Source organism: Lepidochelys olivacea, assembly GCF_965140295.1.
Source record: "Lepidochelys olivacea isolate rLepOli2 genome assembly, chromosome: 12".
Taxonomy (NCBI): Eukaryota; Metazoa; Chordata; order Testudines; family Cheloniidae; genus Lepidochelys; species Lepidochelys olivacea.
In genome coordinates this window covers 7,714,009-7,733,626 of record NC_140422.1, presented here as the reverse complement: position 1 = coordinate 7,733,626, position 19,618 = coordinate 7,714,009, and the positions used below count along the sequence as shown (strand labels likewise).

The 19,618-nt window shown below is 41.4% G+C and overlaps 1 protein-coding gene across 4 annotated transcripts in view; it reads left to right on the top strand.

Moving 5' to 3' along the window:
* NUP93 (nucleoporin 93) overlaps positions 1-19,618 on the top strand; it is a 132,348-nt gene that overhangs the window by 58,537 nt on the left and 54,193 nt on the right. For all 4 annotated transcript variants that reach the window (XM_084644580.1, XM_084644583.1, XM_084644581.1 and 1 more), the window contains 2 exons: positions 14,968-15,030; positions 19,289-19,417. In XM_084644580.1, the coding sequence (XP_084500706.1) occupies positions 14,968-15,030; positions 19,289-19,417 (192 nt within the window). The remainder of the gene's footprint in view (positions 1-14,967; positions 15,031-19,288; positions 19,418-19,618) is intronic.

The window sequence follows — 19,618 nt, the reverse complement described above, 5'->3', positions numbered from 1 at the left end:
GCTAATCTTTCCTAAATGCTTATTTAAGAGTGCATAACTTTGGAACTGTTGATTGTTTCAAAACACAGTTTTGTATAAATTGTGCTAGAGAACGCTTGTAGTTCTTGAAACTGAAATCAATATAACCTCGCCTCTTTTCTTTGTAGCTTTATCCAGCTCATTGGTGAGCGAGCAAAATAAAGTGGATTTTACTTTTGTAAGGTTTTCTTTTGCATGTCGGGTTGTTTGATTAAGATTTCAAATGGCTGTAAAAATGTTGCAGTAAATATCATTGTGAAAGTGCTGCAATAACTAAACCTGTCTGTTCTCTGATTCTGTATTGGCATCCTGCTTTAACTTGGTTATCATATTTACAATGCTGGCAGTATTTCGAGGTCTCTCTGAACCAGGCGTTGTCCCTCTGTCAATGGGCGTTGCTGTGCACGAGCAATGGGCGTTTAAAATATGGCTAGATGGTGGAAGGCTCTCGCTTCTACCTTTTTTATTCAAGAAGAAAGGTTACTAGTACTCCCAAGGATTGTGCAGGAAACAGGTAAATGTGGATTGCTGTAACACATTGAGAGCATGGTGTTTAGAATCCTTGTATATGATTTCGTTTGAGAATGGGAAGTGTGTCAAGCTCAAAGCGTTGAGCTAGCTAGATAAAGGGGCAAGAGGGGGAGAGAATACAAATTTTTCCATTAGATTTTACGTAAAATGTTTAGTTTAATTTTAAGATGCAACTTTTTTTAATATTCCTAAAACTGTGGAAGAATATGTATGCAAATACCGATCAGTAACGTGATCAGTTTCTAAAAAGCTGCAGACACCCATGTATTGCACAGAAGCGGTAGGGTTTGTATGCTAGAATGAAACAGGCAGCTCATCACAGAAGAATACAGTCTCTATAGCAGAGGTAGTGAGTGGCAGGGGCTAAGAACGAAGGAAGGATTACATTAAATGTGGGAAATGGCGTGGAGGGGATTGGTTAAGTATTAATTACCGGACTGTTCGTCTAATACACTGTTTCTCTTGACAGTGTTCCAGGAGAGACATGTAATAATCCAAGAGTGGTCTATCTTTTATTAATCAAATTGGCAGGTTAGCACTCGGATTCTAACTATATTTCGGAAGAAACTAGTTTTCCCTCTGCAGTTTCAGTGAGTTCTTGTGTCTGGCGACACGTTAATGATGATGCTGAGTAAGACCGTCACAGATATTGTTAATAGATCGAGTGCTTATCTCCTCTGTGCCTTGTTTCCTTTTCCTTGCTCGCCCATTTTGTCTAAGGATTCTTAATGGAAACTGGAGGGAAATCTGCCTTCCTGCATGGTGGCTGCACACTCCCTCTGTTCCCCTACATTTATAAGTCTGTCCTTTGGTGCTGACAGATTTCCAGTGACTGGTTTCTCAGTTCAAACAATCTCTCAAGGCTCCTGACCCAGCCCATCAGTGCGGAGAATTGAGGTGTGGTCCTCTGGGGTAACAGTGAGTTGAGCTTTCCTGCCCTTTAGATGTAAGAACACGGCCCTACCGGCCATTAAAAAGGAAAAAGTACATGTGCGCTTGTCACTAGATTTGAGCATAGTTTCATGCTCGGGGGGAGAGCACACAGCTTAGTTTTCTGGAAAATTATGTAGTAACTACGGTACTAAAATGGCAGCAGAAGAAGTAATAAAATGGCGTCATCAGTGAAATTAGTTTTGGTGACCTGATTCAGGGCGTTTCTCTGCTTAGTTTGAGGAAGAGATGCCTTCAGTGGCAAGTGTTATACTGCGGTACTAGTTATGACTGGCACTTTTTAAGACCAGGCAAGAACACTGAATCATTTTGATCTTCATTTAATTCCAGTATTCCATTTAAAGGAATGATGTTGGAAGAAGCTGGAATAGTAGCTTACCATAATACCTGATCTGAAATGATTTTTCTGTGTTAATTACATTGCTTCCTTATTGCTGTTTATAGAAGATGGCACTTTGGATCCCAAAGCCTTTAGAGCGAAATACATTATAATTTTGTTTATTTCAAGCAAAACTGCTGGTTCCTAAGAACAGCCCAAGTGCAGTGTTTTATTTTGATTCTAGTACTATGGTGCGTACACACTTTTTTGTACATTTGCAATAATGTTTCATTGTTTCTGCCATTTTTTATCAGGATGCTAATGCGGGTGCATTTATAAGACAGGAGAGATACAATAGCTCCTATTGATGGTTCTGAACAAAACCCCAGAGCAGACTCATTCTCTGCATTTAAAAATCTTGTTTAAAAACAGAATAAAAGACATTCATTAGTGGATTAGAAAATGGGAGAATTCGCTAGGATTGCAGTTTGATAAGATTAGTCACCACCTCAACTTCTGGTGTGTATGGTTCATTCACTTCTGTCTAGAGCGGATGTCATTGCTAATGGTAAAACACCTTGTGCCAAATTGGTTCAGCATAAGAGACTGATTCATACAAAGCAATCTATCAGGGTGGGTCTATCCCCCATTTCAAAGAATTGTATTGTGAGCAATGCTATAAATACAATGTTACCCTTTAACCAAAATGTCAAATTATAATTGTTTGCTTTCACTAATACTAATGGGAGCTGTGGATGAGGAGGAGATGATGATGATGATTACTTTTGTTTTCGGATATATTGTACCAGTGTTGTTAGCAAGCTGAGCTAGCACATTTGGGATGAACAGTGTAACAGTTGGCCATTCTATCTTAAACAATGTACAAGAGATCAGTCACCTGGGTTCTCTTGTTTAGGTTTTGACTTTTCCATCTGTAAAGGTGGCTGCCTTCTTTAGCTACCCTTTTCTCCCTTCTCAGATGTGGTGCGTCTATTCTTTGCCATGATATCGAAACAGATCAGGATTCTTAGTAACGTTACATCTTGTTTATTACTAATACAGTGAACAGAGTCTGTCAGGTGCTTTATAGAACAAATAAGACTTAGTTCCCAGTACCAAAGTGCTTATGGTTTAATTGTAGACATGACACAAAGTGAGAGTATGAGGATATCTAACAGTGGAGAGAGGAGGAATAGGAGAAGGGAGGATAACTCTTCTAATACGTGTGTGTATCATGTCAGTGATTATCGTAAAAGCTGATGCGCATGGGGATTCTGCAGCATTTCCTACAATCTACCATTTAAAGAGGCTCAGTCTCAGACAATTTGCCCCAGATCTAGATTTTATAAAAATAACGTTATATAAAATCTAACACAGATAGAAGTGTTTGTGACCCCTGTTCTCTCTAAGCTGTGCGTGCGCACACAGATCCTAAACCCTGCGCACACAGCAAAACACTGCACGCACAAAAATTTGCACAGAAGCACAACAGTTCGCACAGAAGAAATTTTTTGCACACACGGCCTGTCAAAAATTAGAGGGAACATTGTTTGTGACTTTAAAAAAAAATTCCAATAGAAACAGTTTTTTAACTACACATTCCCCTATGCTGTCTGCAGTTCAACCACAGCAATGTTGGGAAGGTGTCTTAGAACCCGAAAGCAAACTTGGCTGGTACACAAAAGTGAAAGTGGCTATTCTGATTTCATTGTCATGAAGTGGAAAAAAAACAGAAGAAATATTTTTAAAAAATAGTTTTAAAAAATTTCAGTTTTAGTGTGTTACAAATAATACAGGTAAGGGTATGTTTTGTTAACAATATGATTTTTTTTAACCTGATAGTCCCTTTTAAGATTAAAAATCTGTCCAATTTTATAATTAGGTTTGGGATTATTAAACCTCACAAACTCCTGTGATGTCGGTAAAATAATACTACAAAACAATGTGAATTGAAACATTTCTGTGGATTTCCATGTGCTATTAGGGATGAAGCAAATTGTAAATATCATTTCACGTAATAGAACAAAAGAGTACACCAAACAAAATGATATTGAATTAGAAGAAACCAAAATCAAGCTGAGACTCATTTTCCTATGCCAATAGTGACAATCTCTGCTCAGAAATAATCAGCGTGAGCAACACTGCAAAGCAGGAATATAGTTCTCTTTGGTGACTCCAGTCTAAGTGACTGACACTATGTACCAGCAGGGAATGGTAAATGCTGTTTATATTCACTGTATACGCTTTTCACTCTCCTCCATGGCTGTATACAGCAAATACAGTTTGGAGAACTAACATTTGTTGCATATGGCACAATGGAGATCTTTAATATCAGTAGAGAATATTAAGTTTGTCTCTGGGCTGAAAAGTCATCTAGTGGCGAAAGCACAGGGCTGGGAGTTAGGAGCTATGAGTTCTACTCTTGCCTCTACCATTACGCACTTATCTCCTTCACAAAGGTAATGTGAAGATTAATGATGGTCCGTCACTTTGAGATCCTTCTGGAGATGGAAGGTGGCAGAACAGTGTGAAATATAGTTAGTCTGTTAGCTAACAGACAATTGACATTACTCAACCTAGAGAGTTCAGTTGTCGTGTGCCTTGCAGCCATTGTAAACCTACTTGTGCTGCCCTCTTAGTCGCTCAACCCTGTCTGCTTTGTCTCTTTGACATGTGGACTTAAATTTCTTTTCCCATCCTGCTTCCTTTGAAAGTTACCAAGAATGAGAAGTATTATTGAATTGGTGCATCTCCCTGAAAATGTGGTGGTTGCCTGCCTCTTCTAAATCCAATGTACTGTAGTTCACCATTGTCGTATCTGTGTGAAACAGTTCGTCTAAGTGTAATCCCTTTTCCCCTAGTCTTTCGTTTCTTTATAGTTTTTACGAGTGACTATTTGTTCAGTGACCTTGTCGCTAGCAGTGGACACGCCTGCATCTGTGTAACATGCCTAGAGCCGTCCTATGTGCAAAGTTGTGAGTTGTGGAGCTTTACTCTGACTCTCAGGATGGTGGAACTGGAGAGCGTTTTCAGGAATCCTGCCTTACTATATCAATCCCCATATGGTGATCTCCTATCCTATCTTATGCCTGCTGTAGACTGTGGGCCAAATTTTCAAAAAATAGTCCCTGGTTTTTCAGATACAACTGCAGGAACAGTGATAGGCTGCAGATGTCCGGTCTGCGTGATTTGTGGGTGCACATGTTGCATGTGTTCAAAAAGCCAGTAGACGCATTCTGTGATTTGTACCTGTAATTGATAGAGGGCACAAAGTTAGTAATCATTATTAGCAGAATAGACCATAAAGGGAGCCTTTTCTTGTAACTCCTCCACTCCTATCAAGATGATGCCAATTTATATCTCTTATCCTTACCTTAGAGGCATTATGTCTGTCAGGGGAGAACATTTCACGTCTCCATTTGCCAATCCAAATGGTTTCATCAAGAGCCAAAGATCATGCACCATCTGCCCCACTCCAGTGGCAAAGACATCAAGAGAATCTACAGACTTCAAGAGAAACTGTTCTTTCAGCAGTTTCGAGAGCTTTCCCTGCTGTAGCTAAAAGCGGTAATGACATTACTGCAACAGAACCCAGCATAGCTGCGTCTGAAAACTCTGTTTCTAGCACAGATCAGATTGTCTAAAATGGTTAAAACAGTACTAGCAAAGATGTCTCATTGCAGGCACTAATCTACAGCATGAAGCAATTTGCTTGTAAATATTTGCTGTAGGCTCACTGTGCAACACAGAGATTAAAGGCTGCATTTAAAATTGAGCACTACATCAGTGATACCCTGACAGAAGGGCAGAGAGGTCCGGCTCCACCTGATGCCACCTTTTAAAGCAAAAGTTGCAACCTGCGGCTTCTAAACAGCATGCAGCCTCCTTGAACAGCCTTCCTGGCAAATGGCAGTACCCCATTTTTAGTTTTGCAATGTATGCTGCCCCCTGCTGAGTTTGAACACTTAGTTCTCTGCGTAACTACCCAGCAAGAAATTCTGCCGCTATACGAAAAATAGGTTACTGTGGGTATATGTCAGCTCTCTGTACAGCATTTTGTTGCTGTAGGAATAATTTCTGTGGCCCTCTTAGTATGTAGTGAATTAACACACATTAAAATATATATTAAAGTAGCCTTGCAAAATTCAACTTGCTTGAAGCAGTGTTGCATAGTTTTGCTTTGCTTTAAAAAAAGGCAAGTAACGTATCTTTAGGACCATCCCTGTGACCAGCATGATTGAGTGGCGTTTGTGCCTGAGTTAGAATATGTTTGAAATACTAACCACTGCAAAACGTATGTTATTCTCTGACCTTCAATTTAAAATGAATTAAATATGACCCACCATCCCATGGCGCTCTTAGACGTGGTGGCGATGGGGGACTGGTTGCCAACCTCTAAGAATGCAGCCAAAAGAGCAATAAATCTCCCTTGAGAGCAAACTGTTTCAATTTATCAATGTAGCGTTCTGTTTAACGATTATTGACCCTTACATTTTACCCCTTAAACTTAAAAATGTTTACCCCCTCTGATACCTAGTAGCTGATTCCTGACTGTGGGGAAATATTAGGGTTACCATATTTGAACATTCAAAAAGAGGACACTCCACAGGGGGTGGGGGAGGGAGGGTATTTGCTTGTGCCCCTTGCCCACGGCCCCGCCCCAACTTCACCCCTTCCCCAAATCCCTACCACAGCCCCACCTCTTCCCCTGAACGCGCCGTGTTCCCCCTCCTCACCTTCCCCCCCCCCCCCCACTTGCTTCGCGGTGCAAGCGCTGGGAGCAAGGGGGGAAAAAGCGGGCACTCTCTTGAGTGATCAGCATTCACTCTCTTTCTTGAATGATCAACTCTTCTTTGGGGAAAAATAATAATGGCAAAATCCTGGACGTTTTTAGATATTTAAAAATTCCTCCCGGATGGCGATTTAAGAACCAAAAAGCTGGACGTGTCCAGGAAAATATGGACATATGGTAACCCTAGAAATATGAATATTTCCAGTGTGCTCTGTTGCCTTTTTTCAGCTCAATCAATAATGGAAATCTCTTCCCACTTCAGAAATTCCTGCAGGATTTCCTAGCATAAACATAATGACAGGGAACTAATGCTTATTTGCAGTTTGACAAGCTCAGCTGCCTTTCTCAAACTCTGCCAACTTTCCATTCTGCTAAGCCCTGAAGTGCTAACTTTATCCTTCACCTCTCATTGTCTAATTTAAGGGTAGAAGAGGTAGGCCTCATTACGGTTCTCCATTGAGAACATCTGTTCTGCCATTGAGCCACGGACATGTTCCCTCCCCAAAGACCAACTCATTTGCAAGGTGTGTGTTTGTTGAACAATTCATACTCAAGACATTGTTATATACAGTGTGGTGAGCCCTGTTCTACCTTCCTTCTTCACTTATCCATGCATTCTAACTTATGACTTGACCATCCACTCCTTACTTGCATACAACTTTCACTGGACTTCTGGTGCCCACTTATTCTAATTTCAGACTTAACTGGGAGCTTGTTGTGAGTAAGAACTTCCAGATTGGGTCCTTGGCAGTGGAAACTACTTTTGCCCCATCATAATCCTACCATCTAAAATTCCCTAAGAGGAAAATCAGTTGTATAAAGCTTGCTGGGTCTTTCAGGCTCAGGCAGCAGATCCTAGGATAGCTGCCTTGATACTTTGGAAGAAACAGTATACCTCGTATGCATGCCAAAATCTGTACCTGTGTCCAAAATCTATTCACAAGCTGAAGCTTCCTACAGTAGAACCTCAGAGTTATGAACACCAGAGTTACAAACTGACCAGTCTACCACATACCTCATTTGGAACCAGAAGTATGCAATCTGGCAGCAGCAGAGACGAAAAAAATAAAAAGCAAATATTGTACAGTACTGTGTTAAATGTAAACCACTAAAAAAATAAAGAGAAAGCTTTAAAAAAAAAGTTTTGAAAAGATAAGGACACTGTTTCTGTCCTTGTTTCATTTAAATTAAGATGGTGAAAAGCAGCATTTTTCTTCTGCATATTAAAGTTTCAAAGTTGTATTAAGTCAATGTTCAGTTGTAAACTTTTAAAAGAAAAACCAAAATGTTTTGTTTAGTGTTACAAAGATTTCAGAGTTATGACCTGCATTTCCTTGGTGTTCCTAACTCTGAGTGTCTACCATATTTGTTTTGCTGCTATATCAGCCACAATGCAAAAGACCTCAAAAGATCTGCAAGAACTCCCAAAAGGTGTGTGATCTTGGAAATGTGAGAGGAGTCGGAGCAAAGCCCGAGCACTGCATATGCTACTCTGGAAAGTCCTCATCTTCTGCAGAGGCACAGAATTACTTACAGGGGCATGGCCACACCATATCATGTTATGCTGAACCCATCTGACATAAAACCAGCGAAGGCGTAACCAATAATGATAGACAATTCGTTATATATAGCAGGGCGTCGTATTGTTTCAGTAACCTCCAAGGCAGTTTTGCTGTACATTCCATGTTTCCAGACTGAGCTATCCTTGAAAGTAAAGCATGTCAAGGCATACCAATGCTAGTATATTCAAATGGTTTTCCGATTTTTTCTTAACTAAAGCAAACCACTGCGAATAGAAATAATTATAAATAAAACAAGATGCTTCATCTGGATCTTCCATCGCCAATGTATAGAGGCCACCACTGAAGAGTGGCTCTGTTGCCCACTATATAACTTTTCTCTCCCACCATTTACCTGAAAAAATTTCAATGTACTCAAAATCCAGTTATTTTAAGAATCTATAACTGGCCCAAAGCTACTGGGTTTAACACAGTTGGGATGGAAAAAAGGTCACAGATTGTTCAGTTTTTTTTCCTTTCTTCCCATGCCAGTGAAAAAGGAAGCTTTGCCATCCCATAAAATGCCCCAGTTCACTGAGTTGGCAACATTTGCTTCCTCGGAGGGCTAGAATACTGAGAGCAAGTATTAAAAGTATGGCCTGTTTGGTGGAAGTAATTAAGATCCTTCCACCAGCTAGGTGAGAATCTACTAACCTTATTTATTGCAGTAAATGAAAGAGACTTTCAGTCCTTTATCCAAAGGAGACCACTGAGACCACACATGCCCTTTCTCAGCAATTATTAATTATTTACTGAAACACTTTCTTTCTGGGATTCAAACGTGAGCAGGAAGGTGCTGACTACAGTAATTTCAGCCTTCCTGTCAGACAACGAAGGCAATAAAACTAACAGACATCAAATGATTTCAAGCTTTGAGAGAGTAATCAAGTGGCACAGATGTTCAAGCTTTACGACTTCTTGGCGTTCTAGGTGTAGCTGTAAAAAATAACCTCTTACGCCGCCTCCTGAGAAGATAATGCCTTGCAAACCAAGGTTTGGGGTTTTGTTTTTTGTAAATTCTAGAAAAACCTTATTTTACTGTCAGTTATTATGGTAGAAGAGCTTACTTTATCTAGGAAAGTGGTCACTGGTGCCTCAGAATAGATCATGTCGTCTCTACCCTGAAGTCTTATCCACTTCTCATGTTAATTTACAAGTTAACTTTTAGGACCGGATTAGAGATTATTTTTGACCAGAGACAGTAACTACATTACTCTGTAAAGTGGCCAAAAATGAGGCTGGATTATTATAGGCAGGGCTCAGAGCACTGCATATTACCAAGGTAGTCTAGCACTTTCCATTATAAGACCCTGTTTTCAGAAACTTGTAACCATGCTGAGCTTTAATAAATTGGGCTGAATTTTTCTGTGCCATGTGTCTGCTTTGGGCTCATTGTTTGTTTTTCTTTGAAAATTTCAGCCAAAATGGTTCAGCCATTTCTAAGAACAAGAGCAGAGAAAATACATTGGTTTGCCCACATTATAAAATTCTGACAACCTTTTCTTTGAATAGATCTAGCACCCCCATCTCAGGGACCTGAAATTTGGTAGAGTGATGGCCTTGGTGTCATGGCCAAGTTATGAGCCCTAGAAAAATTGCAGTTTGTACATGCTCAGTTGAGACCTGTTAGAACTTCACAGCTAAATTCCCTGAAGAATCCCTCCTGCACTGGGTATTCTGCAGCCTGGTGCTCCAGGGGACTAAGCAGGGCTTTCCCTGCAAATGCAGCTCTGGGCTGCTGAAGGCTGGGCATCAGAACTGAGATCAGGGAGACTATATTTCTTGTAAAAAGAAAAGGAGTACTTGTTGCACCTTAGAGACTAACCAATTTATTTGAGCATAAGTTTTCGTGAGCTACAGCTCACTTCATCGGATGCAGCTGTAGCTCACGAAAACTTATGCTCAAATAAATTGGTTAGTCTCTAAGGTGCCACAAGTACTCCTTTTCTTTTTGCAAATACAGACTAACACGGCTGTTACTCTGAAACCGATATTTCTTGTGCTGTCATAATGCCCATGCTCATACCCAGGCAGTGAGGAGAAGGAGGAAGCAACCTGCTACGGATGCAGAAGGGAAGAAAGTTGGACCTGGGGAGGGGCTTGTATTGAAGGGTGGGGGGAGACTGGAATGACAAATATGAGTATTGGAGCCTGGGGCTGGTAGGTGAGGAGAATGGGAAAATGGTATGAGGAGCTGGGGTGGGGAAGAGAGAGGAAGGGGACAGGACAGAAGGGGTCTGTAGCCACTAGAGGGCATCCTTCTACAGAGTCTGGAATGGAACCCAAGATTCCAGTGTCTTATGATTCCTCTGCTGTCCACGAATACCTGTGAAACCTATTGGCAGAATGTCTCATCCCACTTAAATGCTGGCTCTCATAGAAGATAACCTACTTCTGGTATCAGTTATTTTATTAGCTCAAGTAGCAGAGACCTCTGCAGTAAATCTAAAGGTTCCAACCCTGCTGATGACCCATGTGGGTGTCAGATTTGCCACATGATGGAATTTCTGTTCTTCAGTTTGCTTGTTTTAAAATTCTATGAAAGTGTTCACACACAAACTACGTTAAAATAACATTATTAAGGTTGCAAAGTCAAGCACTCAAAAGCAACCTTAATTCATCCCCCTGGTGTGTATGCATTTTGATATAATCCTGAATTACACGATCACATTGTATTTTTTCCAGAGGACCACTGTCTGATTCAGCCCACAGGATGGACGTGCTCTGGGGGATGAATCAAGGTTGAGTAGTGAAGGAGTCCATTGTCCTTAGGGCCCCTGCTTCTTTTTGTTGCAGAAGTTGGAAGGTGTGTAGTGAATGAGGCAGAGGATTGCTGGAAGTCAAAGCACGGTCTCATAGTTAAGGCAACTGAATGCTGCCCACAAGAACTGGATTCTATCCCTGCCTCTGCCACAACATTCCTGTGTGATGCTAGTCAAGTCACTTAAACCTAACTTCTCACAGGTTGTCACTAGTTGTGTGTTCCTCTTTTTCTATGGCCCTGACTTGGTATGCTGGGGTCTGATTTGCAGAAGGGTTGAGCACAGCTGCAACTGACATCAATGGGAGCTGTGCTTTGCACATAAAAAGCGTTATGTAATGCTATGTACTCTGAATTAACAGGTCCTAGGTGTCTCAAATTGGCACACAAAATTAGTGAAAACTAGATCTCAAAATCTGTGCCTCAGTTCCTCAGCTGTAAAATTGGTATAATGCCACCCCCTCATCTCACAGGAGTGTTGTGAAAATAAATTAATTAATATTTATGGAGTGCATCTCTCTCCCCCGTCCCACTCGCATCCCAATCCTACCATTCTCCCTGGTTCCAGAGAGGAGTTTCCTCAAAGCAGATACAGTACATGCAAATATTAATCTGTGCTTAAAACAAAAAGCCTTATGCCACTAGGTGGCAAAGTAATCAACATATAAGGAATAAGTAGTAGTAGTAGGTGGTCATCCTTTACGTTTTTAATGTATACCAGTTCTGGTTACAGACCCATATGTAACAAGTGCCAGAACTTATTTTTGTTAAAACAAAGCATGAATTAAGTAGCTGGGATTCATTCCAACAGCAGCTGCTGGAAGCTCCCCCTTCAGAAGTTGAATGATTAGCTTCCATTTAATTTAAAAAGTGATTGTCATGTTCCAGACCTAAAGTTTAACATGAGGTACATCTTCATTTTAAAACAAATCTGTTTTCTTAGGATAGGCATTGCGAGGTTTATTCCGGGTTTTTAAGTTAATAGAACCATATATTCCGAGGCCAGAAAGGATCACTATGGCCATATAGTCTGCATAACGTAGGCCATCGAATTTCACCCAATAAACTCTTCGTCAGGCCCCCAACCTCTGGTTGAGCTAGAGCATATCTTTTAGAAGACTTCCAGTCTTTTGTTTTAAAACTTCATGGCAGAGAATCCACTACATCTGCAGGTAAACTGTTCCATTGGTTAATTACCCTCACTGTTAAAAAAATTGCACCTTATTTCTTAGCCAGGTACATGAGCAGTCATCCTATCTCTCACATCATAGAATATCAGGGTTGGAAGGGACCTCAGGAGGTCATCTAGTCCAACCCCCTGCTCAAAGCAGGACCAATCCCCAATCTTTTGTCCCGATCCCTAAATGGCCCTGTCAAGGGTTGAACTCACAACCCTGGGTTTAGTAGGCCAATGCTCAAACCACTGAGCTATCCCTCCCCCCTGCCCCCCTTGAGGGCAATATCCTGAGCTCTGCTCATATCACAGTAACCACTTTCCCCCATGAAATCAATGATGTCCTCCTGTCTGCGCTGGTGGCTATTCTCAGGGGAGTCGCAGGCTCTAGTATAGGCCCTGGACATCTGAGTTCACGGAGCGTCTAGTGAAAGGAGGAGAGTTGAGTTTTAGTCAGTGAGGTGCGGAGTGCATAATTCTTCTCCAATACATCATGATACAGCTCGGTCTGCCGCTCCTCAAAGAGAGTTCATTCGTCACAGGAGAACTAGACAGCAGCCTCATCGAGAGTCACAGGGACCTGGGATCTCCAGGGTTATACTCAGCACCTTCGGCTTCCATCCCATCCAGAAACCTGCAGCTCTGGGTCTTGGAGGAAGGGTTTTCTCTGTGATAAATGAAGAGCAACATGTGGCACAGGAGGCATGTGACATTCTCTGTAACATCAGCATCCTCCTGGCAGGAGGGGAAACTTGTCCTCTGCTTGGTATACTAGACAAAGAGCCTTGATATCCTAGAGGCCCTGCTTGTTAGAGGCGAGCGTTATTGCTCAGAAGGCGCTTACATTTAAGAGAGAAGTGCTCAAGGAATGACCCCCTGAAGATGCCAGCAAACCTTATTGATTAGTGATCTTGGAAGGTGGGGGTTAGCAGAGGAGCCAATCAAAGATTCAGTCCTGTTCCAGTCAGTAGGTGACTAGGGTAGTCACTGACAGCTGTAGGGATAGTCCCCAACCCTACAGTTCAAAGGCAGCACACAAGGATCATCTGTCTTGATTTATCTTTAGAATTTGAAATTCATCCAGCCTTGGTGCTCAATTTTTTTTTCATTTTTTTTTTAAATCCTTCAATGAAGGCAAAACATACGTCACCTGCATGGGCTGTCTGTGCAATGCTGCCGTCAAGTGGCTTGGGGCACAGAGAATAGGGACCCTGTTATTGTTATCAGCTAAAGAGTTCTCTAGTTGCTAAACTGATTCAGGCCTGGATTTTTGGGAGAACTGAAAAACCAGGCTTCACCTTCTGGTTACCTGTGCATGTATGACTTTTATATCGCAATTGTCTGACTGTAATACATAAACTTGTTACGCTGTGCACGCATGCACGTAGCTCTGGATCTGTAGCGCCAGTGTGTGACTTATCACCCAGAGTCAGTGCCATGTTTGTACTAAAAAAATGCACACCCCCCAAAATTAAAAATGTAGCACTCAAGATCGTATAAAACTGCCCTCCACTCTGTCACATTGTGCACAGCTTTGCTTGTGTAGTGCCTATGGCAGATATCCTCCGTTAAGGGCTCAAGCATGTGTGAAACTGAGTGATGTCCTATCCCATGGAAGTCCGTGAGAGTTGAGGAAGTTCAGCACCCCTCAGGAGCCCACCAGCACTAGTCTGGGAATAAGGAGTGGTACTGATGGTCTGTAAGATCTGCAGGACAGGGACCATCTTTGTGGTGTGTGTGTGTGCAGTGCATAACACAATTGGACTCCGATTCCTGATTGGGACCACTAGGTGCTTCCACAACCACATATTCCTTATGATCAGTGCATATAACATCAATGGTATAACATGCTGAACTCCTACTCTTAATCTGAGAGCTTTCTTCAATTAACACACAGTTTTAAGTTATTCCTATTTTATCGGTCATTATAATTGATAGTTGTAGCGGAAATGAAAGTTGGTGGGTGTTTTTATTTATTTATTTTTTTAAGGCTTACTAATGAGTTGACTCCAAGCCCAGGGATAATAAACCTGGATGATTTGGCAATTGGAGATACATCACAGAAAAATTACAAAATAAAGATATGTGAATTCTGCTCTAATAAAGGCATCTTGGTTGGTCTTAGTGCTTGCTTCTGAAGGTAATGAATGAGATCCACACCAAATCTTTGAAATACGTGTTCTTGCTGATGAAGAGTAACAAAAATAACATGCAGGTGCAGGCAAGGTATTAACTGCAATGGCTTGCATGTTTTGCTAACCTAGACCAGCCATGTTTGAGTAAAAAATAATCTAAATAGATTTTTTTTTTAAATCCCCTTTTTTATGGTGTGCTGTGGGGAGGAGGGAAGAGACTGTTTGCAGACTTTTCCGGAGTGTTTTTCAACTGTTTAGTCATTTTACCCATTTGCAACTAATTTCCATAAGCTCTTACTCATGCTTTCCAGTTGGCCTCTAAAACTCTGCCCTTGCCTGAAGCTGTGAAGTCCAAACCTTCTTTACTTACTAGCGTCCAACAATCTTATCTTAGCTTATCGCTCTAACAAGCTTTCATCCTGGTTCCCTCAAATGGAGAGCGAGAGGAAGCAGTTGCTGGGACACAGAGATAAAAGAATAGAAGCAGGATACTTCACTAGGATTTAATGCATATTAAAACAGGGGATTAATGTATTTTCATTTTCACATTGAGCTTTATGGGCATCTTACTGTTCCTTGAGTGAAATAAAATGACCTTTAAACTCCTCAGAGGTGGACTGGGGAGGAAGCTGTTAGCACTTCTTTAAAGTTGAAAGAGCTGAGTAGTGCAGTGTGCATCTGATGTAAGGCTGATTTTCAACCAAAACTGTATTTCTCCTTTCCCTAGGGATTCCTGAAGAATGAAAAAGATAATGCTTTGCTGTCAGCCATTGAAGAGTCCAGGAAAAGAGTAAGTTGGAAAGGAGTATTAAAAAAATAAAATCCAAAAGAACATTTCCACAAATCAAGTGCTGTCTTTGATAAACAGATAAAATTTAAAAGCTCTTGATTCTTTCACAGTGTATGGAACAATTATAAATGGCTAGTACTACTTATTCTTTGCTCTATGAATAGAGTAGAATTTGTTTTTGTGTACATAGCCTTTGAAACTGTACTTTCAGAAAGTCCTTGCAGTATAATGAGTTTGATTTTGAGAATGTGGTAATTCTGTTAACAAGTGGGTTAGCCATTATGGGTTTGACAATAGATCTGAGACACACACACAACACAGAGTATTGGACATTAGAACCTCTTTATTAAAGTGGCAACGTCCTCTTTGTGACACTGAAAAGCACTCTGATCCTTACTTATTAAGAAATGTCTTGGGGAGGTAGCAGACTCCCAAGATGATAACTTTCCATAAAAGGACAATATGCAGTGAATTCACTGTAAGCATGTCTCAATTTACACGTCAATATGCTGAGTTGTGAAGTTCTCTACATACAGTGAGTACTTGTGTTCAGAGTCCAGCAAGCAATGGTGCTATGAGATTTAACTATTGTGTATATACAACATTCGAAGCATCTTTATTAAATGGTTTGTTTTTAGTGGGTAAATGTTCAGAGCTAAATTCTTTTTATATAAAAATGATATTCACCGAAGCTGTATGCAAAAATATTGCAGCACTGTGTTTCCATATACACACACACACACTCGAAACGCTTGTTTAAAAACCTAATTGGAATTTCTGTTTAATCATAAAGGTAATGACACTACAGTGGAAATATGGAGCCTAGCTGGACTACATAAGAGTATTTAATATTATACAATAAGGAAGAAACAAAAGTCTCATGATCTACTCGTATGCAGACACTGCAATTAAATGTTGGCTGTCAAATGGCCTTTTATGAAATCGTATATACTGTTGTTGTTTTTTTTTTTTCCAATTGACAGTATCCTAATATTGGGCCATAATGAGATGGAAAAAATTAGTGCAGCCAACCAAAACATTTAGTCACACACCACAGTGCAAAATTGTGTGTGCGTGTGAAAGAGAGAGAGTTGGATGAGGGAAAGGAAGTGAGATCTAGGTATGTCTTCATTACCCGTCAGATTGGCAGGTAGTGATCGATCCAGTGGGGATCGATTTATCACATCTAGTCTAGACGCGATGAATCGACCCCCAAACGCTCTCCCGTCGACTCCTGTACTCCAGCGCCGCGAGAGGCACAGGCAGAGTTGATGGGGGAGCAGCAGCAGTTGACTCACATAGCTGAAGTTGCGTAACTTAGATCGATCCCACCCCCATTGTAGACCAGGGCTAAGGCACGGATAGTCAATAGGCAGACAGCGGGTCAAATCCGGACTGCCAGATGCTTTTGAACAGACCGTGAAATCTTTTTATTTGCTTATTATCATTATTGTTGTTGTTATTTTCTTTGGACCTTGACTGTACCTTGACCAAGAAATATGAACCTTGACCAAAAAAAAAAAAAATGGATTACCCCTGATCTAAGATAATCTCCTCTCTATCTGGAGCTAATGAAGATGTTGGGTTATTTCCTGTCTCATTTGTTCGTGGCTACTTGTCACCATCACACCAATATTGAATGGGACTGCAATGAAGCAGCATCTCTTCTCTAGTGCTGTTGCTGAAGGAATAGTGAGCAAACTCCTGTCCTTCCATGAGTTTAAAAGTCATATCTGAAGGGCTCGCGTCTCATCAGTTTAGTCACTTCAGAGGTAAACTATCTTTGCTTCCAAGATAAGGTGGTCCTGTTTACTTCCTTGAATTTTGGAAAGGCTAAGAGAACAGGGCAACTTAGGGACCGTCCTTAAAAGGTGCTGAGCATGAACTCTATGTGAGTAGCAGGTGTTTAGCACTTTCAGACCGTTAATCATTGCTTTCCACGCCTCACCAGGGCCTATTTGTGTTTCTCACAATGTTCCGTGGCTCCTCCGACAACACCTGCCCATAGTCCAGTGCCCCATGTTGCATACTGTTCTCCTGGCCAAGGTTAAAGTGGGCTGCCTTAGCATCTATGAGCTCCACTCCTGCATGAGATGCTGCCACGACACTCCCAGCCTGGCAAGCAGGTGACAGAAAGTGGGAAGTGTTTTTGCTGTGAAGCCTAGCTCATTGAATTCCAATGCCACGTCTGCCCTGGAATCCAATCTCCTCCCCCGTAAGAAGAGTCAATTAAGTCCTAAAGTATCTCTTCTTATAGCTTCTAGGTCTTCAGCAGTCCAAGTGGTGGTTCTGTTATCATCTGCAGTGATTTCCCTCCACAAGCAGATGGAATACAGTCCCTGCATTCTGTATGTTGTTTATAAGACAGAGGCCCTAGTCAGGATCAGGGCCCCGTTGTTCTAGGCACTATACAAACACATAATATGCCACTTAGATATCCGGAATTTTGAGCTCTCTTCCCTGATTTTTTTTTGTTTTTAAATTCTTCAGGGGCGATGTCTTCAGCCTGCTTCCTGAAAAATGAGGAGTATCCCATAAAAGCCTCCAAATAAAACAGGGGCATTAAACACGCATCTCTCTTTCATGCTATGTCTTTTAGGTTTGTAATAATACAGTGAAACCTTTATTTTAACGGGACTGCCCAAGAGCCCACCAAAACTAGTTGCCTAATAGAGAGGCTGGTCTTTTCAAAGTAGATAGAACAAATTTGACCTAGAAACCTTGGATTTATTCTAAAGTCAAGAACAGAGAAGGAAGTGGGACAGGGAAGGTTGCCTGAAGGAATAGTCCTAGGTGCAGATTTCATTCACATCACTCTTTATTGTTTCCGTGTGGGAGGGCCCCCACCCCAGTCTGGAATGGGCTGGCTTCTCACGGAATGGGCTGGCTTCTCACACTCTGAGTGACACAGCTCTGCCTCCATACTGAAAAAGCATTAGCACCTCGCTCTCCAGAAGAACCTGGATCTGCCCCTACCTCCCAGTCTCCCTAGCTTGGAGTATAATGCAGTGTGGTTGCAGATATGCCTGTAAAAAGGCACATCAGATGATGGTGGCAGTGTGGGGATGGCATAATGGCCTCAGAGCAGATCCCTTTTACCTAGCCTGTCACCTGCAGCTGTTCGTTACCCCAGAAAGAGGTGTCGTGTCGTGCCATCTCCTCCCTCACTAATGGGCACCCAGCAAATGGATGGACTGCCCAAAATGGGAGTTACCCTGGCTGAGATGTAGGTCTGGAGCAGGGCATGGTCGGGTGGGGGCCTCCGAGCTCTATCCCCTTCATCTCCTTACTGAATTCACCTTTCAGCACTCATGGTGTGGAGCATCCAGCTTCTACTTGTCCCTGGACAAAGTTTTGAGATGCAAAGTGGGCAGTTCTAGTTGTTTTTATTGCCGGTTTTCCTATTAGCTATCTAATAGTATTGGATACTGAGGAAGTGTTTGATCAGTGATGTGAGGTGGCTGTAGGGTAGAGAGGTGGAGCTAACTGCATCTGACAGAGCAAGGAGGATCAACCCATTCCTTACTGGTGGTATTCCATGCAGAATGTGAATATGCAAGGCTATTTCAAATGCTCCTTGAAACCTAAAAGTGGAGCAGACTTTGCAGACTGTGATTCCCCTACTTCCACTTAATTGGACAATGTGATACAAAATTAAACCTGTAGTTAAGATTATGAGAAATCTTTTCCTCCCTTGGTAAGGCAGGTCTGTGAACAAATACTGCATCATCTGTATTTCTACTCCAGACTTTTTGGCAACAGAAGCTGCAGTTGGCACCAACTGATGAAAGTTGGGAGTTCAACCAATTCCCTGTGGTGTGTCTGGTAGAGATAGAATGAACCTCAGATTGCTCTCTGTGTTGCATCAGTAATGTACATCTTTGAATGCAAACCTGTTAATGTTATTTGTGTTACAGTAGTGCCTAGAGGCTCCAACCAGGAGCAGGGCTTGATTGTGCAAGGCACTCATTTTACAGAGCTAGACACGTGTTAAAATGGCTTCATTTTGCTACCCTTCACTTGTGTTTGAATCACCAAAAAGCTGAATAGTAATACCTTCTAAATTATTTCCTGCTGGACAATGGCTCTAGGGCTCTCTCAGTATTCGTTAAACTAGTTAATGTTTTTCTTGTCTTTCGATTCCTGTCTGTGCTTTACTTATAGCAGAACTAGTTAGTGGTTATAATTTATATTGTCCTTTAGAGACTATTTGGTATTTCTATGTGTTCTTTAGCTTTTATTTTTTCTCTGCTAATAGACCTTTGGTATGGCTGAAGAGTACCACCGAGAATCGATGCTGGTCGAATGGGAACAGGTGAAACAAAGGATCCTTCATACGCTTCTTGCTTCAGGAGAAGATGCTCTTGACTTTACCCAGGAAAATGAGGTATTTCTGAAATTTGATCAACACTGTGCATGGTTCTATACAGTCCACACACCGCTAGTATCTGGTGTTGCTGAATTCAATGGCGATTATTGTACAGATATGATTGTATGAAAAAAAGAGAGGTAGTGGTATTTATTTAAAATCTCTAGTGAATTCTACAGCGACTAGGACTTCTTAAAATGGCTTTTATTTACTGAGTGA